The 25,330-nt window shown below is 55.6% G+C and overlaps 9 protein-coding genes across 9 annotated transcripts; 2 read left to right on the top strand and 7 right to left on the bottom strand.

Moving 5' to 3' along the window:
- Window positions 1–68: 68 nt before the first annotated feature.
- On the bottom strand, window positions 69–1,071 carry IWZ02DRAFT_104122 (uncharacterized protein). The gene has a single exon (XM_066761298.1). The coding sequence runs from the start codon at window positions 870–872 to the stop codon at window positions 231–233; it is 642 nt and encodes a 213-aa protein (XP_066618521.1). The 5' UTR covers window positions 873–1,071; the 3' UTR covers window positions 69–230.
- Window positions 1,072–2,938, bottom strand: IWZ02DRAFT_104192 (uncharacterized protein). The gene is made up of 2 exons (XM_066761300.1): window positions 2,491–2,938; window positions 1,072–2,425 (listed from the first exon to the last, which is right to left on the bottom strand). The coding sequence occupies exons 1-2, from the start codon at window positions 2,810–2,812 to the stop codon at window positions 1,272–1,274; spliced, it is 1,476 nt and encodes a 491-aa protein (XP_066618520.1). The 5' UTR covers window positions 2,813–2,938; the 3' UTR covers window positions 1,072–1,271.
- A 3,653-nt stretch (window positions 2,939–6,591) lies between these two features.
- IWZ02DRAFT_427182 (polynucleotide kinase 3 phosphatase-domain-containing protein) lies at window positions 6,592–9,804 on the bottom strand (the record flags this gene model as incomplete). Its single annotated transcript, XM_066765913.1, has 10 exons — window positions 6,592–6,819; window positions 6,985–7,101; window positions 7,876–8,024; window positions 8,201–8,261; window positions 8,462–8,585; window positions 8,649–8,795; window positions 8,843–9,181; window positions 9,297–9,409; window positions 9,487–9,656; window positions 9,708–9,804. The coding sequence occupies 10 exons, from the start codon at window positions 9,802–9,804 to the stop codon at window positions 6,769–6,771; spliced, it is 1,368 nt and encodes a 455-aa protein (XP_066618519.1). The 3' UTR covers window positions 6,592–6,768.
- A 428-nt stretch (window positions 9,805–10,232) lies between these two features.
- IWZ02DRAFT_472119 (mediator complex, subunit Med18) lies at window positions 10,233–11,077 on the bottom strand (the record flags this gene model as incomplete). Its single annotated transcript, XM_066768930.1, has 2 exons — window positions 10,233–10,566; window positions 10,611–11,077. 2 exons carry the CDS (start codon window positions 11,075–11,077, stop codon window positions 10,233–10,235), a joined length of 801 nt encoding a protein of 266 aa, XP_066618518.1.
- A 983-nt stretch (window positions 11,078–12,060) lies between these two features.
- Window positions 12,061–12,768, top strand: IWZ02DRAFT_103931 (uncharacterized protein). The gene is made up of 2 exons (XM_066761297.1): window positions 12,061–12,254; window positions 12,351–12,768. The coding sequence occupies exons 1-2, from the start codon at window positions 12,176–12,178 to the stop codon at window positions 12,629–12,631; spliced, it is 360 nt and encodes a 119-aa protein (XP_066618517.1). The 5' UTR covers window positions 12,061–12,175; the 3' UTR covers window positions 12,632–12,768.
- A 3,227-nt stretch (window positions 12,769–15,995) lies between these two features.
- IWZ02DRAFT_103877 (uncharacterized protein) lies at window positions 15,996–19,238 on the bottom strand. The gene is made up of 4 exons (XM_066761296.1): window positions 18,872–19,238; window positions 18,251–18,818; window positions 18,023–18,208; window positions 15,996–17,978 (listed from the first exon to the last, which is right to left on the bottom strand). The coding sequence occupies exons 1-4, from the start codon at window positions 19,072–19,074 to the stop codon at window positions 16,212–16,214; spliced, it is 2,724 nt and encodes a 907-aa protein (XP_066618516.1). The 5' UTR covers window positions 19,075–19,238; the 3' UTR covers window positions 15,996–16,211.
- Window positions 19,239–20,460: 1,222 nt separating this feature from the next.
- On the bottom strand, window positions 20,461–22,229 carry IWZ02DRAFT_463360 (uncharacterized protein). The gene is made up of 3 exons (XM_066768349.1): window positions 21,920–22,229; window positions 21,179–21,871; window positions 20,461–21,129 (listed from the first exon to the last, which is right to left on the bottom strand). The coding sequence occupies exons 1-3, from the start codon at window positions 22,181–22,183 to the stop codon at window positions 20,569–20,571; spliced, it is 1,518 nt and encodes a 505-aa protein (XP_066618515.1). The 5' UTR covers window positions 22,184–22,229; the 3' UTR covers window positions 20,461–20,568.
- A 98-nt stretch (window positions 22,230–22,327) lies between these two features.
- On the top strand, window positions 22,328–24,124 carry IWZ02DRAFT_103818 (HotDog domain-containing protein). Its single transcript, XM_066761294.1, has 4 exons — window positions 22,328–22,666; window positions 22,715–22,779; window positions 22,827–23,123; window positions 23,170–24,124. The coding sequence occupies exons 1-4, from the start codon at window positions 22,364–22,366 to the stop codon at window positions 23,963–23,965; spliced, it is 1,461 nt and encodes a 486-aa protein (XP_066618514.1). The 5' UTR covers window positions 22,328–22,363; the 3' UTR covers window positions 23,966–24,124.
- On the bottom strand, window positions 24,121–25,259 carry IWZ02DRAFT_103825 (uncharacterized protein). Its single transcript, XM_066761295.1, has one exon. It carries the CDS (start codon window positions 25,130–25,132, stop codon window positions 24,284–24,286), a length of 849 nt encoding a protein of 282 aa, XP_066618513.1. The 5' UTR covers window positions 25,133–25,259; the 3' UTR covers window positions 24,121–24,283.
- Window positions 25,260–25,330: the final 71 nt, after the last annotated feature.

The following is a 25,330-nucleotide window of genomic DNA, read 5'->3' as shown; positions in this document are numbered from 1 at the left end:
GCTTCGGTTACGTTGGGAGATTTCTTGTATTCGCTTTTTAGAGGCATCTGCACTGCACCATATGCCAGCCAGCCAGCCAAGGCAGGTAGGCAGGCAGGCAGGCAGGCAGGTAGGCAGCGTGCAACGCCCGTTGTTTGGCCGGTTCTTTTCTGTCTGTCTGTCTTTCATTTTCGCCTTTCGCCATCTGCTCCATTCACACCTAGCTTCACGGTTCGCTGCTCGCTCTGCGCCTACTCGGTTGCAAACAGCGAGAATGGGTCCTGATTCCTCCGCCTCCTGTCTTGCCGTCTCCTGTTTCTCTGTTCTCTCTCCCTCTCTCTCCCTCTAGGTCTATGGGATATCCTACTAAAAAATATTCTTTGCGCGATGCGGAGCGAAAAGGAAAGATGGAGAGGAAAAAGCAATAGGAGCAAAGGGCTCAGACGAGAACATGATCGCGTCGAGCTAATTGGCGCTATATGGCTGGGCCGGACTGGGCGACTTGTGCGTCCAGCAGACAGCGACACAGAGCTGCAACATAGCACAACACACCACAGCGCAGGCAATGGTGGTGGTGGTGGTGGTGGTGGTAGCAGTGGTGGCGGCCGCGTGCGACGGACAAGCCGACAGAGGGGCGGAGCGAGAGGAGTAGCTCTGCGCGGCCCCATGTCGAGCAGGCTTCGTCCAGGCAATGGCACGTTGCGCGCGACGACAAAACGGCGGCGCAGTGCGAGCTTGCGTGCATGCACGCGTGGTTGTGGTGCTGTCGCCGTCTGCCCGTGTTCTAGTGGAGAGCCAGGTGACGATGCCACGACGTGGCCGCCGCCTGTGTGCTGTGTGTGTGTGTGTGTGTGCTGCGCGGGCGCTTCCAGTCGCCGTCGACGACACCTCATCAAAAAGCAAGATTTGGCTCGTCGCCTTGTAGCGCTCAGGAAGAAAATGAAGTAGTTAGTAGGTCGGTGAAATATTGGGAAAACGTGACGCGAGATGGTAGTGGTCGTGGTTGTGACTGCGCTTCTCCATCATGCAACGCTGTTGCTGCTGCGCTTGGTCGCACAAGGCCATGGTGATGATGATGATGGGTATAGCCGCCAGGAAAGAGGAAAGAAATTATGGACAAGGAATTAGTGGCGTGCTTGCACGCCGCGAGAGCAAGCAGCGTGACCTGCTCGCAGACAGACCTATGACCACCAAGGGAAATTCGTGTCATCAGTGTCCAAAAGGTGCAGCTGGAATGCGCCTTTGAAAGTCGTAGCGTCGTACCTCTTTCGAGGTGTGTCCAAGAATGGAATTCACTTTGTGGAAACGGCAGGGCTGCGTCCGAGGAAGGCGCCCGGGAACTTGATGTCGTTGAAAAATTTGACGAGGGCGGCCTTCTTTTTCGGGCTCTGCTGCATGTTCCTGGCGGCAATCTGCACCATGGGCCCGACAATGTCTTCGTCGCCCAGCTGGGGAAACTGGCCGGGCTTCTTGGGGTCTTCGAGCGACACCAAGGTCATGACGGGCGGAGGCTCGCTCACGGCGGCGTCTGCAAGGCCGGCCTCATCAGAGGCGCGGTCGTAGCAGCGCTTCCACTGACGATCGATGCCGGCCCACTTTTGCTCCGTCAGCTTGTACGTCTTGGACGTGACGCCAAAGTGCTCGCCGGTGCGGACCCGGTGCTTGGTGTAGTTGCAACGTGCGCGCTCCCAGTTGGCAGCGAGCTCGCGCAGCGCAGGCGCATCGCAGACATCGGGCATGTAAGGCTCCGGTGAGATGGAAAAGTTGGCGTGGCCCAGGACCACCGACCACTCGTCTTCGACGTCGCCGTCGTCGCTGATGGTCATTGGCGGAATGTCAGCACTCGGTACCGAGACGTTGGGACGGCCATGGCGGAAAGATGCGACAGATGGCCGCGTCGACAGCGGCGGCGTCTGCACAAACGGTGCCTGGGGGGTTCCCAGCGGGCTATTCAGGGCCGAGAAGCTGGCATTGGGGTCTGCAACGGTTGGCGATTGCAGGGGTGACTGGTAGAGCGTCTCGTCCGACGCGCGCTGGGAAACGAGCACCGGCGGGAGCAAGGGTGTCGACGCGAGCGCCTTGCGATCTATTGGCTCGACCTCGAGCGTCTTGACGACGTCCTCCGGACACGGCGTGTTGTCGTCACTGCAAGGGAGCTCCGTTTCGCTGGTGTTGAGCGAGGCCTGGACGACGGAGCCCGTAATGGACGACGCCCGGCTGGAGCGGGTGCTGCGCGTGTTTTCTCGCGATGGCGACGACAAGGTCTTGCTGCGTTCCTTCCATCGCCGGGTCAGAGATGGGAAACGCGAGGCGATGCCGGGCGACTCGCCCGACTTGCAGCGACGCGAGAGGCTTCTCGATTCCTCGTCGTCAAGTTCGTACGATGGCGTCTGGGCCAGGCTGGTGGTGCTTTTGTTTTCGGAATGAGGGCAGCCATCGGTGACACCTGCCAAGTTAGCAGAGCAGGCGGAGAGGGCCAAGCAAAAAAAAAAAAAAAAAAAAAAAACATACTGCACAAACACCACGAGGCCAGCCTTTGATCGTCATCGTCGTCGTCGTCGTCGTCCTCCACGTCCGAGCGGACAGGCTCCTCCATGGGATCCTCTGGCAATCGCGGCAGCTTGGTGGACGAGGTCATGTTGTCCAGGTGCTCGTACGAAGACGGCGGCGACGACGAGATGGAGGAAATGGAGCTTGGGTGCCGAGCATGGCCGTATGCGGAAAATACCGAGCTCTGAGGAGTGGAGCATTCGGAGGTGGACTGGGCTGAATCCACAGTCTTGTCGTCCGAGGCGACCATTGTTGGCAGAAGAAGCGGCTTAATGTCGCGCATGGGTGAGGTTGAATGGTTCAGAACACTAGCATTGTCCGGGAGCAGTCGGTGGGATGGTTATTGTATGAGGGGGGAAGTCTGGTGGTGGCGGGGCTCGTCGACGCGTCGGTGGGACGAGAAGAAGGGCAGACGACGTAGGTCGCTGACAGATTTTGTTATACGGGGCTCCAGAGGCGTTGTTCAAGATCTGGACCAGGACTTTGCAAAGCTGGGGACAGGCTTGAATCTGAGCGCACACGTGAGACAGCAAGGATCAGGCGGCGTCGTGTTTTTTGTCAGGTGCAAAGACGAGAGGCGCCGCGGGCTGGTCGAGTGGTCCAAAGCGGAGGCGATGCGAGACAGAAGAGGCTGAACGAGACAGACAGACGGGGAAACAGAAGGTCGAGGCCAGAAGCGAGCGTGAGGGCGATGCGAGCAGACAAGGAGAAGGAGGAGAACAAGGCGAGCAGGTGGGTGCAGGCGTGAATATGTGGGTGGTGGTGGTGTGGTGGAGGAGGTGGAGGAGGTGGAGGAGGTGGAGGAGGTGGTGGTGGAAGCGGAGGGCAGAAGCAGAAACAGAAGCAGAAGCAGAAGCGAAGGAACAAAAGGCTGGGCTGCGCATCCGGCGACATGGATCAATTTTTTTCTCCCTCAGTCGTTGTTGTCCCCTGCCCTGTATGCTGCTGCTGCTGCTGCTGCAGTGCGCTCACACGTCTGCGGCACCGCACCCCTGTCCTGTCGGTGGACCTGATGGATGGATGGATGGATGGCAACAAGTCAAAGACAAGCATCGCAGCGCAGCGCTGGCTTCCTGGCTAATGTTCCAGGCTTGTCATTGTCGTCAGTCCAGTCAGTCCAGTCAGTCAGTCGGTCGGTCAGCCAGCCAGCACGCTGTTTTCCAACGATTCCTGGCCGTGAAAGCACCGAATGATACGACCAGAACACAAACAAGGAGTGGGTTGGGAGCACAACGGGGCCCTCGATGCTCGCTCGCGTGCACCTTTTGGTCCATGGATGTCGTTTTACGTCCAACAGGCCGGGGTTCGGGTTCGGTCTTGGGCCCGCGACGCTGCGCTGTGGTCTGGCCGTTGGAGCCGTTGGACCAGGACCAGGACCAGGACCAGGACCAGCACCAGGACCAGCACCAGCGCCAGCACCAGCACCAGGTTACCATTACCTACTACCTGTGCCATCCATCGCCCTCCACCCCATCCTTGCCCAGGCACTTCCGCATCATTTTTTGCTTCCATCGTCATTCGCAACAGAGAACCAAGTCCATCATTAACACGTGGTCCGTCGCTTTGTCTGTCTGTCGCTCTGTCTGTCTGTCGCTCTGTCTGCACGTTGCCGCCCTCCTCTCCCTCCCACTCTCCAGCTACGTACCCATCCGCCCCCATTTCGTATCGTCGTCTCCACAGTCCGCTGCTGTGCCGCTGCTGGCTGGCCGGCTGGCCCTTTGCCTTCCAACGCCATCACCCCGGCCCATGTCTTGTCTCGTTGTCCATCTCCACGCCGCAACATTTTTTCCCTCTAGCCCCGCGCAACCACACGCATCCATCCATCTCCCCGGCGGCTGCCGCCGTTGGCAAACGCTGTGGGGATATGGGGGCTGCTCCGAGCCATGCCCGTCGAAAAAGGAAGTAAAAAGAGGCGGTCCACGTTTCTAGACCCTTTGTTCGTTGTCGTTTGCCGCTGCGCTGGCAAAAGCAGAATACTTCTTCACGGCCTGCTCCGGGCCGACCGAGACGAACCATTGCTGCTGCTTTCTTTTTGGGACTGCGCGAGACAGATGGGGTGACCTGTTTTTCCTTCTTGCTTCCTTCTAGCTTTCCTTGTCAAGGACCTCTCTACACCCTCACCACCACAATCCGGCATTGGCGTCATCAGCAGCAGCAGCAGCAGCTAGCTCCAGCGGCGCGGCAGTCCTCAGTCACGACAGTTTGGTCTGTTTGCGCCGCCGGCGGCACTTGCAAACGGCTCGCTCCATTCCACTCCATGGTCCACCACCACGCATCTCATCTCGCCATCAATCTCATCTCACTCACCCTTCCATCCATCCCACCACCTCCACCATCGGATCTCGTAAATCTGCCCTTCCCCGGCCCAACAATCCCCGACCCGACCCAAGCGGCGCGCGCACCGCCCATGCCGACATCCCCGGCCAAGGCGGGTGATGTGCGCGCCCGCCGCTGGCCAGAATGTGAGCTGTCGCTTTTTTTTTTTTTTTTTTTTTTTTCGCCGAGGTGAGGTAGGTATGTTGAATGTACTCAGTGAATATGTATGTATGTATGTATGTACGCCATGCTATGCCATGCTATGCGATCCTTCCATCTTGTATGTATGTGTGTGTCTGCTTATCTCACATCTCACACCTATCTTACACAGCAAAACCTGGGTTTCCTCTCCGTCTTCTCGTCTTCCTGTTCTTCTCCAAATTCCCCCAATGAAGCTGTCTGTCTCTAGCTACCTACATGCCTACCTACATGCCTACCTCTCCACCTCCATCTCTCCCCAAACCCCACAACTTCCTCATCATCCAATCTAGTCCCTCGGCTTTGTCGTCGTCGTCGTCGTCGTCATTCACACCATGCCATGCCATGCAGACCAATCCTCCCGAACGTCACCCAGGCAGCTGGTCCATCATCGCATCTACGTACAGTACGCCCGGTGCATGCTGCCTATGTACGTACGTGCGTGCATGCGGCACTCGACACACACACACACACTCAGAAACATAGCGGAAGAGCGTTTTCGTCATTCGCGTAATACCTGACCGGTGGTGGATCCATGCTCTTTCTCTCGTCCGCATTGACAGGCAAGGTGGTGGTTAGTTTCGCGCCATTTGGCGTCAGTCGCGCAGAAGAATGGAGAAGTTCAGAGTCGGAAGGGAAGGAAATGCCTCAAAACTCCAACCCCGCCAACACCGAAAAAGACTAAACCACGCAAAAGGAGACTGCAATGAAGACATGGCGTGGAAGGGAGAAAACAGACGCCTGACGTCACGTCACACCCCTCTCGCCCTCCAAACTCAACTTAAACCCAAACATCAGCCGCAGAAGCTTAACGCGATGGCTTTTCCTCTCCTCTCCTCTCTTCTCTTCTCTTCTCTTTTTCCCACACACATACCTACTTACCCCCGCCCCCGCACTCGCCGATGTCGCTGGCATGAGGTGGTGGTTGGGGGTTTTTTTTTTTTTTTTTTTTTTTCCCCTTCATTCGCGCTGTTTGGAGCATGGATGGGTGTTTTCCGGGAAGGGAGGATGATAGGTAGGTGTGCCCCATGTAGTTGCACACTGCACTTGAATCAAAGTCCCATCCATCCATGTCTCCATCCACCCATCCATCCACCCATCCAATCTCGATATAACGGCTTCTTTTCGTGCACCTACCTACCTACCTACCTACCTACCTGTCTACCTGTCTACCTGCGTACCTACGTACCTCCATTCCCCACATAATGACAATGACATCGCCCCCCCCCCCTAACTCAACTCAGCTCAACTCAGCACAACCCCCGTCCTCCGCAAACCTCGGCGCAAAGGAAAGTATCGTCTCCCTTTGCCCCTGGTACCTCCCTGCATCGCTCTCCCTCCCGTCCCCTGCGCGGCTCCTTCCATCCCTCATCCCCCATCCCCCGCTCCGCGTTCCGCGTTCCTCGTTCCGCGTGGCGAACAGGCATCATCCCAGCAATGTGATGGCTTTGCTTGAGCTAGGTAGTAGCCAAGGGAGCTAGCCAGGTGGGGAGCTTTGGGGGGGGGGGGGGGGGGGGGGGGGGGGGGGGGGGGCTGTTCGCGGTAGGAGGAGGGGGGATTTGACTTGTTTATGGGATGGATCAAAAGGAGTTTCCTATGGTACATACACTTGATCTGCTTTCCATCTCTCCATGTTCTCGTCCACGCATGTCCGTCATCTCTGCCATCTCACGCATTCACGCATTCAGACAAACAGACAAACCCCCGACAACTCACCCACCTCGCCTACACCCAAAACTGTCCCCACAACCTCTTTGCCTCGTCATCGCCGTCGAACTGTGCACATCATTAGTCAGTCAGTCACTCTTCACCAATCAGTTCCAACCCTTTCCCTGGCCCCTTTTTCTCCTCCTTCGCTCAACCCCTCAAAAACACCCCTAGGGAAGAGGTGTTTGAGAAAATTTGGAAAAAAAAAAAAAAAAAAGAAGGCGCAAAACTCACCACAAACCGCACCTCAAGCAAATCCTGAAACCCCTCATCCACCTGCGGCCGACGAAACCGCGACACGAAGCTCGAAAAGGCGAGTTTGGGCAGCATGCTGCGGTGTTCGGGGTTCAACTGATGTTGGCGCAAGGCTTAGGTTAGTAAGGGGTGTCTCTTGCATGTATGTACGGTGTGGTAGGAAGGCGTTGAGGACGGATGAGGGTGCGGTTGGTGGCTGATGGCTGATGGCCGTTGGACGACTGGAGACGAATGGATGGATGGGGGGAGGGAGTGGTGGTGTGTGAGGTGGGTGAGGACGGGTGAGAAAGCGCCATATGCTTGTCTCATTTGGCGTGAGTTGGCAGAGCAGCCGATGGGCAAGCGAGTGAGCAAGCGAGCAGGCGATCTGACTAGGTACGAGCAGGCAGAGAGGCGAAAGGATGCGTTTGATGATGGTGAGGAGGAGGCATCCGTCCAATCCACTCCAGTCCACTCCAATCCGGTCCACTCGCTCGCTCGCCCGCCCGCGCGGAGGCGGATGTCGTGCCGCTCGCTCACCGGCTCTCGGTCATCTCGTCGCTTCCAGGTGGAGGTGGAGGTACGTAGGCATGTTTGTAGGTGGAGAAGAGCGCATGCGAGATTCTCGCCCTGCGTCGCTGGCGTGACGCGCCGCTGGTCTGCAACCACAACCACCGGCCAGGTCCATCCAGCACGGCGCAAGATGAGTGATCGAGACGGCGGGGCAGCAAAGGCAGGCGATCGAGGGTCGGCAATGCGCCGATGTACCAGGATTGCCTGCGTGTTGCATCCCATCCACGGCTGCTGCGGCCTCGACTTCCGGCATGTAGATGTAGAGCGAAAGAGAGAAAAAAAAAAAAAATTTAAATAAAAATAAAAATAATAACTCACCTGCTCGCTCGCGCTCAACGCTCTCACAGCGTCATTGTGCTCGCACAGCTTGGCCGGCGCCGTCAAAAGAACACAGCGTATGGGCACATTGTGCTTCTGCGCCAGATTGACCCAATGGGCGCGCGTCTCTGCGTCTGCATTGGTGTTGTCTGTGAATTGCCAGTTCGGGTTAGTGCATACAAACTAGCACATGATGAGCTGCGAGTGGTTTTCGCCAAGTGCAGCGCTGCTGGCGGGGTGTGTTCTGGATTTGTGCAGGCATTGTGCATATAATGCCCATTGTGCTGTTTTGTTGGGTCGGCAGTCGACAAAGGCGGTCACGAACCTACGGCAACAGAGACGCCCTCTGCAAGATGCTCGGCTGCGACCTTGAGACATCTGTCACGCTGTTTTCTGTCAGTGGATGCATGTCTCATGGTGTGTCGCGAAGCCTTTGGTGTCTCTACAACAGGCGCCGCAGTAAAGGTGCATATGTCCAGGGGCTGGCATGGGGGTGGTGGTGGTTAGGGGCTGTTGCACGGCACGTGCAAGCCTCGAGTGGGTAGAGGGTGTGGCACAGCAGGTGGCACCTCGCCAGCTCACATACCGTTTTCAACGTGTCTTGATTGACTCGCTCATAGCCCAGAGGCTTGAGGTGGCGCCAAAAGAAAGTCGACTTGCCGGCCCCCGGGCTGCCACAGAGGAGGACGACATCAACGGGGTTCTTTTTGCTGAACTGCGGCGGGGCTGGCGCACCGTCAGAACACATCAGCCACAGCGTCTCCGTACCAGACGGTTGGGACTTGCCTGCATCAGTGGCTCCAGCCACAAGCCCAAGGTAAGCTGTGGGGTCAAATTCTCTGGCAAACGGCTTCGGCTCCTCGCCGAGAAAGTACTCCTCGGGCGTGTAATAGGGGATGCCAATGTTGGCGGCAAAGTCCCTAAGCCACTTTGTCAGCACATGGCATGCTGATTTGAATTTACACACCTATCGGAGCAGGAAAAGTCCTTGGTTTTGCCGCCGCTCGTCGACGACCGGCCGCCTGCATCTCCAACAAAAAAGGACTCGCCCATGTCGACCATGCCCGGGCCGCCGCCGAGGTCGTTGGTGTCGAGCAGCTGGCGCCACATGCCGGGGCGAGGCTTACGAAACTCATCCTTGGTCGTGGCTGCATAGATGGAGATGGGGAGGTCCAGCTGCGACAGGACGGCCGCCAACTTGGTCTTGAATGTCTCTAGCCGCTTGCTGTCTGCCTTGGGCGCCTTGCCCGCAGCTTTGGAGTTGACATTGAGCCCGCTTTGATTGCTCACAATGGCGACGAGATAGCTGTGCGAGCAGGCCGCGATAACCGGTTAGCATACGCGGCGGCGTGGTACAAGACGAGGGGCAGGGCGAGAACAAGCAAGCGTCCCATCAGCTGACGGCATGGGTGCCTACCTACCCTTTCTCGTGCAGCTCTCGCAGGGTGGTGGGCACGCCGGTATGCCACCACTTCCAGTCCGAAGCATCTCGGCCAAACTTGTTGCCTGATGCTGGAGTGATGAGGGTGCCGTCCTATAGAGGTCAGATCCGATCTGGGCCCGGGGCGCTGGACATGGCGGACGGCTGAAACGCAGCGTGCTCATACATACCAGGTCGAAAATAGCTATGCGGCGCGGCCCTGAGGCTTCGGCCAAGGGCGTTGCTGTCGACGCCTTGTAGGTGCCTACCAAGAGGCTGTCGTCGACAATTGCCCAACCAATTTTCTCCGGCTCTTGGGCCTTTTGCGAGGCCGGCTTGAAAAATTCGGCCACAGCTTTTGCTGAGACATGTCAGCAAGGCTCAGCTTTGGGCGAAGTCACGCCAGTCTCACGAGTGGCTGTGGACTGCTGTCTCCGCTTGACAGGCGGTGGTGAGACGGAGCTGTCTTTTGTGCTTGGTCGCTTGAGAGAGGGGGCCTTTTCGGCCATGGTCGCGGCCCTGATCGAGATTTGCTGTGCTGTATCGGGCGAGTTGCAGGAAGAGGTGTGAGTTTGGAGGTTTCCGGTTGTCTGGACGCGACGTCGCGTCGCCACGTGCCGCGCGAATGTGGTTGCCGCGCGGGACTGGGATAGACCTGCGACACGCGCACTACCAAATCTTTGCATCGAATGGCAGATCCATTGATTGTTCGGCTCAAAATTTGGAGGTTGCTGTGGTCAAAAAAAGGCCATGATGCCCTAGCATCGATTGGCGAGCAAGCCTCGGGTCAGTGCGCGGATCCTACGTCACCAGCTCAGATTGCCCGGCTTGATGCATTTGAGATTTCCATGTTGACATTATTCTAGAACCAGAATAGGTACTTTCTGACTTTTCCAAGGGTATCGAATGCTAGCTGACGTCCATTCTCATCGTCATCTCAGTCCGCAACCGCCTTGACGCGTGTGTCTAGCGACAATCTCTCCGCAGGGCCGAGCTCCACCACGCCCTTCATGACATTTTTAAAGGCCATGATTTCTGCCGTGGCCTTTTCCCGCGTCTCTGGCTTGTAGTTGTCCTGAATCTTGATCGATACCTGTAGAATGTATGCGCCGCTGCTGTCAAGAGGTTCTAGCTTGTCCAGCGGCGGGAGGGTTTCGAGGGGAGAATCGCGACCTGGGACGGAGTTGGGCAGGCGCAGGATACGATGCAGATGGATGACGGCGTTCTTGTGCACGAATTGGTAGCCTTCGTCAATATACTCGGACACGTACCTGGAGCGTTAGCAGTCGGTCAACAACGGCATGGACGTTCCTACTTGTACTGAGAGGCCTTCATGAATGCATGCGGATCACCAAGGCTGACGTCAGAGGTCTGTATCCACCGCATATTGATGGGTCTCTGACCGGCCTCTGGTATGTCCTGGAATAGCATCGTCCAACCCTTGCGCGGCTCCGGAGTCGCTTCACCGTTTTGGACATGTGGCTTGGTGTCGACGCCGTTTGTCGGCTCACTCAAGTCGACCTCATCCAGCTCCTTGACCGTCTGCCAGTAGTACATGTCCTTTTGGAGCTGTTCGCGAGAGGTGGCGCGCTGGGTGGTTTGGACGGTTTGGCTGGCGCCGACTGCATACTGGCGCTGGACGGGATTGCGTTGTGGGCGGTAGATTACATGTCGCTCGATGAGGCGGCGGGGCTGCATGCCCGCAATTCCGGCGAGGATGTTGAGGAGCTGGTCATGACGCGATTGGGGGACTTGGCCAAAGTGAAGCAGCTCATGAGGCATGTTGGAAGAGCTGTTCGGAACGAAGTTGATGCGAACGTCTCCAGACAAGGGTCAGTCGGCGCGAGTCGCAGCGTGTGGGGTTGAGAGGGCGCGGGACACGGGGCGAGCAAGGCATCGATAAGATGGAAGCGAATGACACAATTTTTTGGCCAACTCGGGGCGTCGGAGCGACGACCTGAGCACGCAAGCGCGAGAGAGCTTGTACGGAACAAGAATCGGTATCCTGTATCCGCTTCGGGCGCGATTCGTCCGCTCACAAATCCGCTTTGGAGGCACGCACCCCGCCAAGCATCACAACCGACTCCGACCAACACCTCCCGCGGCATGCATGAATTGGATGCAATGAAGGAGGCGAAGCATTCTAGAAAATCAAAGCAAAGCATCTCGCAATCGTCACGAGAAGCGTCGTGTGGTTTTGGTAGCAATATTGGTTCTCGGGTTGCCCAAGGCTCAGGTCGTGTCTTCTTGGCTCAATCCAGGCACGACCACACATGGACGTCGTCTGCTAAACGGCGATTGGAAACGGCGGGGTTGCCAAACACGTCGAGCAAAGGAGCTGTAGGTAGAACTGTAATCAGTATTTATTTCCGTCGTCTGCGGGTGGTCTGCTTCGGTGGGAACACCATCCGGGTCGACAGTTCCGTCGTACTTGTCAACAGCTTGCAAATGTCGAGAGAAGACAGATGGACCTTCGCCATCTCCAGGACGTGGCGTGACTGCAGGCACAGGAGCGCCAAAGGGAGCAACCGGAACGAACCCGAAGACCGACCTGCCAATCCCGACGCTGACCTAATCCACCACCTCTGGCATTCTCTTGTCTCTCGTCTCTCTCTCCAGGACAGTCGGACCACCACCGTTATCGGATGACGCTCAGACGAGGACTTCACGTTCCTGCTTCTCCGCCCGACGGTATATTATCCAGACGGCGCCGTTCTCTTCCGTTCCTCTCTTCTTCCTCCTCCTCCTCCTCCTCCAGCACGTCGTTGACAACCAAGATCCACTCGACACCAAGTCCGCCGACCTGCCGCTAGCCGTTCCGCTCCGACACCTCACCCAGCGCAATCTCTCGACAGCCCAACAACACACTCTTCTGCAAAAATGCGTCCTACCGGTCGTCTCTTGCAGCAGGCTCGCAAGCCCTTGATTCGCTTTCTGGGCAAGCGCTCTCCTCCAACTCGTACGTCATTGCATTCCTGCCCCGCTGTGCCAGCTCTGTGCCATCTTCACATGCCGCCAGCTCTACGCGTCGCCCTTGACTGACCTCCGCCCGCAGACGTCGACCACACCCCCCACGTCCACCCTGCCTCGCCCATGAAATCTCTTCCCGACTCCTTCGCCAGCTACCGCCAAAAGGCCCAGCAGCACGGCCCTCTCAACAGACGCGACCTGTCCGCCCACGTCGGCTCCAAGCCCGGCGCGGCCTTGGGTCCCGTCAAGCCCGGCCCTGGCGAGTTCTGGGACCGCACCGAGCTGCCCGCACGCTTCGGTCGCCTTCGATGGACCAAGGCCGAGATTGAAGCCGTCGAGAGCGGCGGCGCCAGCCTCTTTGCCTAAAAAAATTCCCCACCAACACCACTCGAAAATTTCTAGCTGAGAGAAAAACAATCATTTCGAGCCATCGGCCAAAAGCAGTGTCTACTCCAACTTGACCCCTGACGACGATCTCTGGATCCTGCCTCATCGCCGACCGCGAAGAATGGCGCAGCATCCCATCATCGTCTTGCACGACATGACGACACGAGCCAGTTGTCGCCGCGGCGCGTCTTCGGAAAACAGCCAGGGGAAACCACACGGATTGTCCGACGCGCAGACTCAAAAGCCATGTGCGTCAGGTCGCGTCCGGGGAACTTGTGCAGATTGCTGGGACACGGCAGAGGCGTGCTTGTTTGAGAGCAGGCTGGCCGCTTTGGCGCAGCTGGAGTCGAATAAGGGGGGGTTCATGATGGCATTGTTTCCGGCGTTTTGAAAAAGAGCCAGGCTTAGACAGACAGACAGACCAGACAGACTCTTCTGCCTCCCTCTGCGTCCTTACGGGTGACTGCCATTGGGGCCTAATATGTACAATGCTTAATCTGACCGTCATCCTCTTCATCACTCTCAGTCTTGTCGGTTTTCAGCTCCCTGTCTCACCTACTAGGCATCCACCATCCCCGTCCGCTTTCGGTCTCCGACTTACTGTTCAATACCGGTTCGCACCTGAGCTGAGCTCGTCTCGCCTTACACCTGCCTGTCCGCCTTGACCCTCACCCTTCCGTCTCGGCACGGAATCTGTCAAATCCGTCAAACACTACCACCGTGTGAGTGTAGCCTTAGTCCTACCTACCTACCTACCAACCACGAACGACCAACAGATGCCTTCTCCAAAACACCACCATCATCACCATCATCATCTCCGGCGTCGGTCGGTCGGTCGGTCAATCACAGCAAACAGAAGTCGAAACTGAAATACAAATGAAGCGTTACTACTGCTGCTCCTACATACTACATACCATCAGCCATCAGATCCTCACAATGGAGCTGAACTAGTTAGCTTGCCTGCCTTTTCTCTTCTTTTCTTTTATTTTCCTTTCCTTTCCTTTCTTTTCCTTTCCGTTCTGCCCCGCTCTGCTTTGCTCTTCGCGCTTCGCCTCGGCGCTTTTTCTCCTTGTTGCGCTGTGGGTGCCTGCCGACTACGGAGCGTGGAGCGTGGAGCGTAGTTCCGGTTGTCGGAGATGATGACGATGACGATGATGGGGAAGGTGGAGTGGGTGGGTTTGACCCGATGAGATCGTGAAAGGAATGACGACGGAAGTGAGAAAGAGCGCTCGAGGAGCATGTGGTGCTTGAGTTGGCGGATGGGAGTGGTTAGGGCTGTGGGATGTGGGATGTGGGATATAAAACATCTCTTCCGGGCCTCGGACTCGGACGGCTGTTTTCAACGCACAAACGCTGCGGTGCTGGCGGCTTGGGGATATAGCACTTCGAGCTGATCACACTGTTTTTGCTGTGTGTTTTGTCTTCTTGTTCTTGTGTGAGCGAGGGCATGGGAGAGGAAAGGAGTGGTCGATGCGGTGGTGATGCTCAGTGTCGTTGAATTTTGCTGTTGTTTACTTTGTAGTGGTGTTGGAGGGTGATGGTGTCAGGTAGGTATTTCTTCAAAAGGCGAAGCCAGGAAGAAGTTCTACACGTCGTCTTCCTCGCCTCCCTCCTGATCACTTCGCGCTGGCCGCGGGCTCCACGTGCAGTTATCTACTGTCAACGTGATACTCACCACCGGCCCGAGCACTCGGACTGACACCTTGGGTAGCTCGGCAAAGTATTAATGCCACTCTTGCAGGCTCCTGGAAACGAACCCTCAACCCATGCAGTCAAACTCAGAGGTACATCTCCAACAGAACTAAGCTCTTAATATGTTTGTGGTTCTGCAGCAAGCTACACATATACAGCTGTGGTCCGCGGTGTGCGTCCGCTTTCTCTTACATCAACACGCTCTTCTCTTCTTTTCTCGCAAAGAGACAGGCGCGACTTGCCCGTTTCTCAACTTCATCCTCCAATGTCGACGTTTTTTCTGCTGTAGTAATGCTGAGCTCCATCATGACATGTAGAAGAAGTCTGGGTTCACCTTTTTTCGTTGCCCCACATGTCTAGATAGGCTAAGTGATGAAGTCTCCTGACCTACGACAGCCGTCAATGAACATGACTGCCCAACCATGAGACCATGTGCGCATGTGACGGGAGGATCCAGGCGTCATGCTCTGTGTGTATATAAAGCGCCATCGACTGCACCAGAGAACAATTTCTCCCGCAAGACATGGCTGAGGCATGAAGTGGTAAAAACACGGTTAATTTGGTCTACCGCTTTCTGCGGCTTTTCGTGCTCGCAAGCTCAACGACTTTTACTTAGGGGTGGAGGTGCTTACTTTATTTATATTAATAATGGGTGTAGTGCTTGCGGCGGGCTTTTAGGTTAGATGTTATGTGATGATGTTATTTGCCATGATTGCTGGTGTTAATGATACTTTAATGCTGAAGTGTAGCAGCGTTATTCTCTTATTCATGTGCGAGGCAATTACTTTGAGACCTATCTCCTACACTGCGTCTCACAGGTCCTTCACTTTTAATCCTAAGGTGCCTTATGGATCAATTATGCTATGCAGTTATTTTATTAATATTTTTATGTCTTACACTGAGGAGCATCCAGCGTATGTCAGCCCTATCATCCAAAGCACTACGCATGAAAAACACATGAAAGGAAGGAATAATGCCCATTGACCGAGCATACAGACTTGTGGCCCGGGAGAAAAGCAAACTCACCAACGACAAGTTCCATTCCTCTCTGGTGCTACGTCTCACTAAACCACCACATTTTCCAATATCCTCGGCTAGATATAAACGCATCCAACCACTATCTACGCATCTTTCCATTAATCACGACGTGATACAACCGAAGGAGCACAAAGGCAGGAGGATGCACCGCACCAACTACTCAACACCAACACCAACCCTCTAACCACAAACGGCAAGCAACACTGACCTCCATTCACCTCCAGCGACCAGAAAACCAGAAACCCTCCACCCCAGCCAAACTTATAAAACCGCCTCAATGCAGGGCCAAAGGCAAAACCGGACAAGCCTTCGACTCCAACTCAATCTCAAATCCATCCACCCATCAATCCCAATTCAAACCCAACCCAGCCGCCTCCCCACCAAAATGCCTCGCTGAGACATCTACCACTCTCCCTCTCCCTCCTCCTCCTCCTCCTCCTCCTCCTCTCCCTCTTTCTCCGACCCCCTCATCAATCCAATCGCGCGCGCCGGGCTGCCCGCTTTCTACGTCGTCGTCCTCTTCCACGCCCTGCCGCCGACGCAAGTGTATGTGGGTGGCAAACCTAATGACGGCGGCGCGCGCAGGCCGTTTGTGCATTTGGCGTTTACGCATGAGGGAGGATAAGGCGGTGCCGTTGGAGAAGTTGTAGGCATGAGTGAGTAATATTTCCAGGGGGGAAAACAGTGGGTGGGTTGAAGGAGGGAGGGATGTATATACAGATGCATACTCTATGTGCGCAGCTCGAATCGACAGTCTTCTCTTCCCATTCAGTTTCCACAAACCAACACCCATTCAAACATACCCGATATCCAACGTCCAACTCCACGATTACGACCGCCTCCACTGCGCACTCGTCCACTCAAAGAGCTCATCCACAAAAGTATCCTCCTCCTTGTACCCCTGCCCCGCCTCAGAATGTATTCCCAACTCACTCAACTCCATGACGCTATCCTCCTTCTTCTGCCCCGGCTCGATGCGAATGTCCTGACTGACCATGATGCCGCCCAGTCCCGCACCACCACCACCACCACCATCGTCCCGCGAACTTCTCCGGCTGCTGCCCCGCCGCTTCAGCATGTCGTCCATGCTGACCAGCTCGCGCTCGCTCGCCGAGTCCCCCAGCACCGTGCTGCTGTCGCGCCGACTGCCACTGCCGCCGCCATTCTGCGAGTGATGGTGACTGCTGCTGTGTGCAACGGCCGAGAGCCACGATTTTATGCCGGCGTGGCGTGAGGGTTGAGCGGGACTCGGAGCCATGCGAGCATCGTCGACGTCGTCGCCGCCGAGGATGGCGTCGGTGGACGGATGCGACGGCGTGGTGCGGCCCGTCAGCGACTTTTGCATCTTGTTGCTGAGCGACGCCACTCGCTGCAGGCCCTTCTTGCGCTGCACGTCGCGCATGTGGTGGTGGTGGTGGTGGTGCTGCAGGCGGATCTCGCTGAATTCGCGGTGGATGCTGTGCGCCAGGACGGCGTGGTCGGCCGACCCGCGGTGGATGTGCTGCCGGCAGCGGAAAAAGGAGAGCGGCGTGTATGTCAGCGTTCGAGACCGGTTCAACGACATGTGCACGTCGGGTATGATGCAAAAGGCAAATAGTGTTGCGGGACGCGTCGTCCCGGCGGCGGAATCGCGCAGTGGTCGCGCGGAAAAGAGGGCCTGACGGAAGAAGTATTCGGGCACCATGGCTTGTAGCTCGTTCATGCCTTGACGGAAGGTGGTAGCGAGCTCGGCCTCTTCATCTGTCCATATCTTGTCCGTCTTTTGTGCCCGAAGACCGCTGCTGATGATCCGGGAGCACTCTGCGACAGAGAGATTGTCGAAGCGTCGCAAAAAGTCGTACATGGCATTTGTTGGGGGGTTTTCGGAAAGATTGACCTTTGGGAGGTGGTGCGGCTCGCATCGCGGGACCAGTACGTCCCAGTTGGAAGACAACGGCTTCAGGGCAGGTCGCAGGGCGAAAAAGGCGAGCCAGGTTCCAGAATTGGGCAGTCCATCGCGGCGATTTGTGTAATCTCTCAAGCGCCCGACAGTCTCCCTCAGCTCAGTCTTCTTCACTTGCATGTTCCTCGAAATGATGTCTCCCACTTGATCCAGCGTGGCCCACCTAAACCCCTGAGCTTTCATCCCAGCACATTCCTCCCTTTTCAATTGTCGCGTCACTATCAGCAGTTGGCCCCTCCCAAACAGAGATGGAGGCGCGGTGGAAATGGCCGATTCAAGGTCGTCCTTGCTGGTTGGTTTCATGGCCTTTGTTCCCGCGTTTGCGGTTCCGGTCATGAGAATCTCTTCCCACAAAGTGCCCAAATCTTGAATCCTGGTATCCAATGACGATGCCAATTCCGAAGCGGCGACGCAAAAGTGCTCGCGAAAGATGATGGAGTAGTCAAGCTCTGGTGCCGGGCCGTCGTCTTTTTTGATCGGTGATGGTGATGGCTTGCCGCGACTACTAGGGGTAGAAACGTCTCGCAAACTTCCAACTGCACGGAGATGTTGTCGCATGGAGCCTATTAGGTCTGAAACACAGTCCCAGTTGTATGTGACGCGAAAGATCCATTGGAAAACGGGATGTGCAACGTTGAACTCATCGTTGAAGGACTGAACCCGTCAGCAAAAGACTCAGAGTTTCAAGACCAACTCACCCTCTGATTATATCTCCTTGTAATCTTTTGGCACGGCAGGATACCTTCTTGCGTAACGAGAATCTTTCCATCAGGGTCAAAGGTTGCGGACGCGAGGACTACGTGCTGCGCTCTGTCGGCAAGGTGTTTCTTCCTTCGAGATGTCAACCACATCATAAGGAAGCAGACAAGCAGCGCCATGATACACTGTTCTGTCAGCAAAGTCATTTGATAGGGGAAGAGACTTACCAGAGCAATCGCCACAATCGTATTCTTGTTTCTTGCACTCTCAGCACCAGTATAATATTCCTTCAGGGTATATCTCGTTCCTGCTGCTGCCGTCCAATGCATGCCCGTGACGGCAACCGCCAGAATAGCCGCCACAGGCAATCGTCGCGGCAGACTGTTGATCCAGTGCTCCTTTTGGTGGAAAAAGAGGGTAATAGCCACATAGCAGGCAAACGTAGCGATGAGAGCCGCGCCAATAATGTGACGGGGGTCATTGTAGAGTTTGTAGGTGGTCGTTCCAAAGTTGCCAATATAGTGCATGCCGACGATTGCAAGGCCGGCAAAGATGCCAGTGATGCCAAGGGAAAGGTAAAGACTCCGTTTGGTGCGGTTATAGCGCTCTGCAAATGCGAAGCCGACAAACAGAAAAATGACGGGTAGGAATACCGACAGTGCAGTAAAACTTGGCGAGTAGTAGAGCTGGATTTCCTTCTTGCCGTCACCTAGCTCAATGGCGCGGTTGCCGACAAAGTGCATGCACCATATTCCAACTACACCAAAGGAAATGGAGCAAGCTCCAAGTTGGAGCCTAGTTGCTGTCAGTGGTATTTCTATTTCAGTGATTCTGATTAGAGGGCCCACCAGTTCCGCCAGCCCTGGCCTGACTTTCGACGGTGAAGCAGTTCAACTGTTGCAACGGCACCAATAAAGCTCACAAGATATGATGCTACAATGATGCCTGGATCGCAGTGAAAAGGAACGCGCTGTCCAATGTGGTACTTAGTCGTTATGCCAGTAGGTTTTGTCGGCGCCTCCTCCAGCTTTTTCAAAAGCCGCGTAGGCATGATGTCGCAAAATCCAGTGAATCTAGTCCATACGAGGGCTCAAGTCGGTTGTCTTGAAAGATGAAGTATGCAAATGTCGAGGGTCGGTCGAGCACTCAAAACCCTGAATCTTTCCCGTCGTCCAGCGAGGCGCTAAATCATTGGGGATTGTTCCGATGCCTGCACTCCCACTTTCTTGTCGTATAACTTGGCGGACTCTTTTGGAAGACAACCCGGTAAAAGCCTCTCAGACAAAGAGCCTCTTCGTCAATGCTCCACGTGACGGCGAGGCTTGGTGTCTTGACGCCAGTATCCGAATCCGATGCGCTTGGCAAATTGGCAGCTGGGATCAAGTCGCCTCAAATGTTGACGGACCAAACAAAACACCTTGAAATGCAAAAGGGAGCGAACAAAACATGGGCGACACCAACTGAATTAAACGACAAACTCGTCGTACAGAAGGATGCGTCGGTGGAGAACTGGGGCAGACGGGACGAAATTCAGGCGTGCTGCGGTGCTGTGCCTCGTGTGGGTTAGTTGCGTTATCGTCTCTTGTGTAACCAGGCGGAATAGAACAGCTTGACTGAAGCAAGAGATGGTCGCGAAGGAAGGTTGAAATTAGGTACCTCGCGCGTGGCGGTAAGCAACTCATATCCATCTTTGCGGACGTTTTGCCTAGGACGTCTTTGAATGGCGTCAGAGCGTTTGAGCCACATTCAGGTGCGACCACAACGCGGCGAGCTCCAGATTGTCTATGGATGACTGGCTAAGGGCCATGGAATTAAGCGAACCTCTTGAGCGCTCTTATTTTCGCTTCGCCAAATCGCGTCTTGCTGGCGGAGAGATGTCCTCGATCGAGCGCCGAAGCTGAACCTACATCTAAACATGACCTGATCTTGACGGGTCGGATCCTGGCCCTGCATCCTTTGGCCTGCAAAAGAAGCATATTTGGGCATGGAGGCGCCGCTGGACGCGATGCAAGCGCACTGGAAGGGAAATGGCGCCGTTGATAGGGACAACACTCGTCGTACAAGGCGTCGCAGACTTGCAGCGGTCTGCAGCAAGATGCCACCGCACTTTGGTCGACACTCTGGACCCACGCTGTAAACAAGGGAAAAGTCGGTTGATAATTGAAAACCACATGGCGCTCAAGTTTGGAGAAACTCGCGCTGCCCCACACCCTGAGCCTGGTAAAGCGCGCAGGGCCAAGGAGCATTTCCAGGATTTTGCTGATCTGATGCTCAATCTGACGCGCATCTTCGGCTGCAGCAGATATTGTGAGGTGGACAGAACGCTCGCTGTTCTGTGCGTCGACCTGTCGAATCCCCGTCGAATCTAAAATCAGCCCACTGTGCCCATCTCGCATGGACGTGCTACTTTTAGTCTTGATCTTTGCGATGCGTGCGATTTGTCGCTTAAATGCCAGTCTGCCATTCATTAACGAGCTATCCGTACAAAGGGTTGTCAGCTGCCACCAGGAAACAAATAATCGATGCCAATCAGCAGAATAATCTGTCAAAGTAAGTCCTCAAGTCCTTCGTCCTCAAAGAAATCTTCAAAATGCAGCATTCCGGGCAAAAACTCGTCCTCGTGCTCCATTGATGCGAAACTCGCCTGCAAAGGCACGTTGTACGCAGAGTCGACTATCATTTCATCTGAAAAGTCGGGGTCATGCAAAAGGCCGGATTCATTATCCTCGTCGTCATCCTCAATCCCCAAAAATGCCTCGTATTCAGACCCGGCATGCTCCAGGTTTTCAAACCCATGGTCCTCATTGCCGTCAATCATGGAATCGTTCCAGTATTCTGGAAGCAAGTCGTCGTCATCTAATGTTCCAACACTGTGGACATTTTCGGTCTTTAGTGGTCGAATTCGTCTTGCAGCTCCCGGGTCATACAGTTCTCGTTGCAGAAGATCCCACAGACTGATGGAGACAGAATGGAATGAAGTCTCGTGGCGCAACTTGTGTAATTCTGTAAGCTTGTCCCGCAAACTCGAAGACTTTGCTTGCATCAATAAAGGACTGGACAAGGTGTGTGCGATTGGCGGGACAAATGGCGCACGCTCAGATATCGTCTGCATTCTGTTTAGCATAGCAGCGAGCCCGAAATTTTCCAAATCAAACCTTGAGAAAGCCTGGACTCCATAGTGATGGTGCAATACTCGCCAACTTCATTTTCATGTCGTCCGACTTGACTTTAATGCCACCTTTTTGCTTTGGAGCTTTTTCGCAGATTGAGCAGTAAAGGGCAGTGTCAATCAGACTGGCGATGGTCTCGGACGATAAGACTCCATCCACTTGCTCATCGTGAGGTTCCATGGAAATACCGCTGTCGACTCTGGTGGTCTTCGAAGTCGATTTCCAGTAATGACTGCTAACAATGGTTTCGGGGAGATCCGTCAAGGTGCGGTCCTCTGGCAAGTCCAGCAGCATTGAGTCATCCGAGAGAATTTCAAAATCCTCTTCCTCGCAAATCTCGTCCATGCAAATTAAGTCCATGTCGGACGCTGGAGCCTCGCCCACCTCTGGCTGACTGCGTTCAATTCGTCGAGTGGCGCCACGATCCTTCTTCCTTTGGACCCTGCACTGCGGCGTGGTCGTAATGTCAATCTTCAGCTTGACTTGCTCCAAGCGCACCACGTGGACGCCATCTGGAGGCTGTACATCTGCAATGGAGGCACCTACTGCCAGGCGATGTCGGGATTTCTCTTGGCTTGGGCAGTCGACGTCTGTATGAGACAGGTTGATTCTGATGCTGTTGGGCTCCTCTCGAAGGTCCACCGGTAGCGTTGGTTGGAGGTGCAGCTGCTTCCAGAGCTGGAATCCGATTAGCACGCTAGCAGCCAGTCATTGGACGACACTTGCTTCTGCAGAGCAGATGCTGTTTGCGACTTGATGAGACTGTTGGCAATTCAGAGGCTTCGCGTCCACGCAAATGTCCAAGGCCAGGTGCAAGCCCAGTCCTCGACGAACCCATCCAGACCGTTCTGTCAAGACTGATGAAAGAGATGTGAGGTCAGTCGAGGCGGTGTTCTGCAAAGAGGCGGTAATGGATCCTTGAGAGACGAGCTTGAGGTTGGCCTTGGAAAGACTCAGGCAGAGTTGCCCGAGGTCCAACGTCTCCGACATGAATGACGAATTCAAATCTGGCTTTGTTGCAGTGGGAGAGTCGGAGGGTACCGGGGCAGGTGCTCCTGTTGAAGCCGAGTCGGCGGGGCACGGCCCGATAAGGCTGCCATGATGACCTCACCCCTTGCTGCACCTCTGTCTTCGAGCTGTTTTCCTCCTTTTCCAAAATTCATAGACACCATGATCAAATTATCGAGCTCTGTTCTGAGGCACTTGAGGTCTGGTGCGTCGTCGGTCAAGCCAGGTCGACTGGCTGATGCTCAAAAATGCATCACCACTCGCGAATTCAGCAGCACGCCAACAGCCTGCACCGATGGCGTATTTAGGGACTTGACAGAAGCCCGCATACAGACGCCCTGGATTGAAGCCTTGCGAAAGAAGCAACGCGATGGCGAAGACCCAACAAGAGCATCAGGAATCCCTCAGGTCCCGGCGAATCGCAAACTCGAGCCAAAGCGCATGTCGGACAGCTACCACCGCGTCGTAAGCTGCATCAAGCTTGACCCAAGATGCAAATGACTGACTGGAAAGATTCTACCGCTGGCACAAGATCCATGGCTTCTCGACACCTATCTCAACTCGTCTGGCCACATTAGGTGAGTCGTATGGCTACAAGATTGAACAACATTCCAACATGACTCAGGCTCGGGACCATCTTCATGGACCTGGATGCCCTCTCGGGCGTCATTGCTTACAAGCACACGGGCGAAGAAGTCACGACAGTAACAGCCGCATGTGACAGAATCACCATTCGCAACCCTCTGACCGAGATTTGCGATCTCGAGTACAGCGGACAGGTGACGTATGCCACGGGCAGGAGCAGCATGGAAATATCGCTGCAAGTCGCCAAAGCCCCCAAGGAAGGCGAAAAGGTTCAAGAGAAGGACGTCCTCATGACCTGCACATTCACCATGGTCTCTCTTGACCCGGGGACAAAAAAGTAAGCCGTTTTGCCTCTCCACACTGCTGATACTGACGCACCACAGGCCGGTCGACGTGAACCCCCTCCTCATAGAGACAGAGGAGGAAAAGGCATTTTTCGCCCGAGGCGAGGAAAACTCGAAACGGCGCAAAGAGCTCAAAACCAAGTCGCTAATCAAACACACGCCCAACGACGAAGAAAGCGACATCATCCACGCCATGTGGCAGAAGCAACTGCAATGGCACGACCCGAACGACCCACTACGGCGGCCAGCCAACGTGCAACTCATGTCGGCGACGCGGCTACAGACGGCGTCCATCATGCAGCCACAGTATCGCAACCGACACCACTTCATGATCTTCGGCGGCTTCCTGCTGAAGCAAACGTTCGAGCTGGCCTTTTGCTGCGCCGCCTCGTTCGCGCACACGCGACCAACCTTCGTCTCGCTCGACCCCAGCACCTTCCAGAACCCCGTCCCCGTCGGCAGCGTGCTCTACATGACGGCAACGGTCGTGTACACGGACCCGCCGGCCGTCGACGACGCCGCCTCCTCCTCCTCCTCCTCCTCCTCCTCCTCTTCTTCTTCCGCCTCGCCCATCGGCGAGAAACGCAAGACCCGCGTCCAGGTGCGCGTCGACTCCAAGGTCCGCAACGTCGAGCACGGCGAGACGAAGCCGACTGGCCAGTTCAACTACACGTTCACCGTCGATGCGGACGTCAAGGTCATGCCCGAGACGTACACCGAGTTTATGCTGTATATAGATGCGAGGAGGCGCGCGCGCCAGGTGCAGGCCAGCATCGACAAGGGCCCGCTCGGCGGCCGCGTCGATCCGGGCGAGGGCGAGCGCGTCATGGAGTAGGTTGGCTACCTACCTAAGCTGGGCTGCTGATGAGTTGAGTTGAGGCCGTGGGTGTAGGTCTAGTAATTAGCGCATTGATGGAAATAGAATAGATAGATACCCCTACCCATTTGACCAAAGTTTGTCATTAGAAGTAGGACAAAGAACAAAGACAGCTAAATCAACAGATAGAGAAAAGGATGGGAAAGGAACCACAAAGAAAACGTCCGCGCCGCGCTGAAACGAATCAAAGCAGCCATTCATCTATCCATTTACCATGCTCTTATCAATCAATCATATACTTCCTCCTCTTCCTCTCCCTCTTCCTCTCCTTCACAATCATCCAAACTCCCAAACATCCACCCGCCCCATGTCTAACCACGCACCCAACACCTCTCCAACCAAACGAAAACAGAAAACCCACTCGTCCCAGCTACCCCACCAACCAACTGACCCGAACCCTAGCCGCATACCAGGCGCCGTCCTCGGGGCTGTCGGATGCGATGGGTCCACCGCACGCACGTACGCACGCACGCACGCACAGACAACCCAAGGACCCTGATCAACACCGGTGGGCGCCGCCACCGGCGCCGCCGTGGGTCCGCGCGTTGCGCGTTCCGTTTGGACTTGGGTTCTGGCGTTGGCTGTTGCTGGTGCTGTTGCTGGTGCTTTTACCACACGTCCATTCGTCCGTCCGTTCGGCTGCGGGAGGTTGCTCGTGTCTGGAGTGTGCCGGGGCGTTGAAGACGAGACGAGACGAGTGCTGGAGAACGAGGGGTCTGTTCGATGAGGCGAGGCGAGGCGAGGCGAGGCGATGCTTCTACTGCCGGCTGGCATACTCCCACGAGTAGGAGTAGGGGGAGGACGGGAGGAGTCGCGCGGTGGCGACGTGCGGGCGAGAAACCGAACCAAGCCGAGCCAAGCCGAAAGGAGACGAGAAGGAGAGTCGTCTTGCGGTGAGGTGCATCGCGTCGCGTCGTGTCGTGGGTGGTGGTGGTGCGGTGAGGAAAAGGGGCCAGGTGCAGTGCCGACAGCTGCCGCAGATGACATGAGACGCCGCACCACGGCGAAAAAGGTGCGGTCTGCTGCTTTGGTTTGGTGTGTCCGGCAGAATGCCTCAATGCCAGACAAGCGGAGAAATGGACGCATGAATAATGCGAGAGGCAGAAAGTAAAGCGTCGGATCCATGATATCCGAGGGAGAGTAGAGCAAGAAAGAGGAGTGAGAGCAAAGCAAAGCAAAGCAAAGCGCCGAGAGCGCCCAAACACGCGTGCTGTGCCGAAGAAGCAAGCCATGGTACCCAACTCTCTCCAAGCCAAACAAATCTTTCGAGTCGAACGCCAAAACCCCACAGCTCAGAGCGCAACAAGCAAGCAAACAAATTCT

This window comes from Phyllosticta citriasiana, assembly GCF_038021145.1.
Source record: "Phyllosticta citriasiana strain CBS 120426 chromosome Unknown IWZ02scaffold_17, whole genome shotgun sequence".
Taxonomy (NCBI): Eukaryota; Fungi; Ascomycota; class Dothideomycetes; order Botryosphaeriales; family Phyllostictaceae; genus Phyllosticta; species Phyllosticta citriasiana.
Note: the sequence above shows the minus strand (reverse complement) of the source record. Positions and strands in the feature narration are given on the sequence as shown.

Excerpts from the sequence above, each read along its gene's own strand:
- IWZ02DRAFT_103825 (XM_066761295.1), bottom strand. The coding sequence starts at position 25,132 with ATGGATCCGACGCTTTACTTTCTGCCTCTCGCATTATTCATGCGTCCA.
- IWZ02DRAFT_103818 (XM_066761294.1), top strand. The coding sequence starts at position 22,364 with ATGATCAAATTATCGAGCTCTGTTCTGAGGCACTTGAGGTCTGGTGCG. Across the intron at positions 22,780-22,826 it reads AACTCGTCTGGCCACATTAG|GCTCGGGACCATCTTCATGG; the intron begins GTGAGTCGTATG and ends AACATGACTCAG. Across the intron at positions 23,124-23,169 it reads CTTGACCCGGGGACAAAAAA|GCCGGTCGACGTGAACCCCC; the intron begins GTAAGCCGTTTT and ends GACGCACCACAG.
- IWZ02DRAFT_103931 (XM_066761297.1), top strand. The coding sequence starts at position 12,176 with ATGCGTCCTACCGGTCGTCTCTTGCAGCAGGCTCGCAAGCCCTTGATT. Across the intron at positions 12,255-12,350 it reads CAAGCGCTCTCCTCCAACTC|ACGTCGACCACACCCCCCAC; the intron begins GTACGTCATTGC and ends CTCCGCCCGCAG.
- IWZ02DRAFT_463360 (XM_066768349.1), bottom strand. The coding sequence starts at position 22,183 with ATGTCGGAGACGTTGGACCTCGGGCAACTCTGCCTGAGTCTTTCCAAG. Across the intron at positions 21,872-21,919 it reads ACAGCATCTGCTCTGCAGAA|CTCTGGAAGCAGCTGCACCT; the intron begins GCAAGTGTCGTC and ends ATCGGATTCCAG. Across the intron at positions 21,130-21,178 it reads GGAGTCCAGGCTTTCTCAAG|ACGATATCTGAGCGTGCGCC; the intron begins GTTTGATTTGGA and ends AACAGAATGCAG.
- IWZ02DRAFT_103877 (XM_066761296.1), bottom strand. The coding sequence starts at position 19,074 with ATGCCTACGCGGCTTTTGAAAAAGCTGGAGGAGGCGCCGACAAAACCT. Across the intron at positions 18,209-18,250 it reads CGATTGTGGCGATTGCTCTG|TGTATCATGGCGCTGCTTGT; the intron begins GTAAGTCTCTTC and ends CTGACAGAACAG. Across the intron at positions 17,979-18,022 it reads CAAGGAGATATAATCAGAGG|TCCTTCAACGATGAGTTCAA; the intron begins GTGAGTTGGTCT and ends TGACGGGTTCAG.
- IWZ02DRAFT_104122 (XM_066761298.1), bottom strand. The coding sequence starts at position 872 with ATGAGGTGTCGTCGACGGCGACTGGAAGCGCCCGCGCAGCACACACAC.
- IWZ02DRAFT_104192 (XM_066761300.1), bottom strand. The coding sequence starts at position 2,812 with ATGCGCGACATTAAGCCGCTTCTTCTGCCAACAATGGTCGCCTCGGAC. Across the intron at positions 2,426-2,490 it reads GGCCTCGTGGTGTTTGTGCA|GTGTCACCGATGGCTGCCCT; the intron begins GTATGTTTTTTT and ends CTAACTTGGCAG.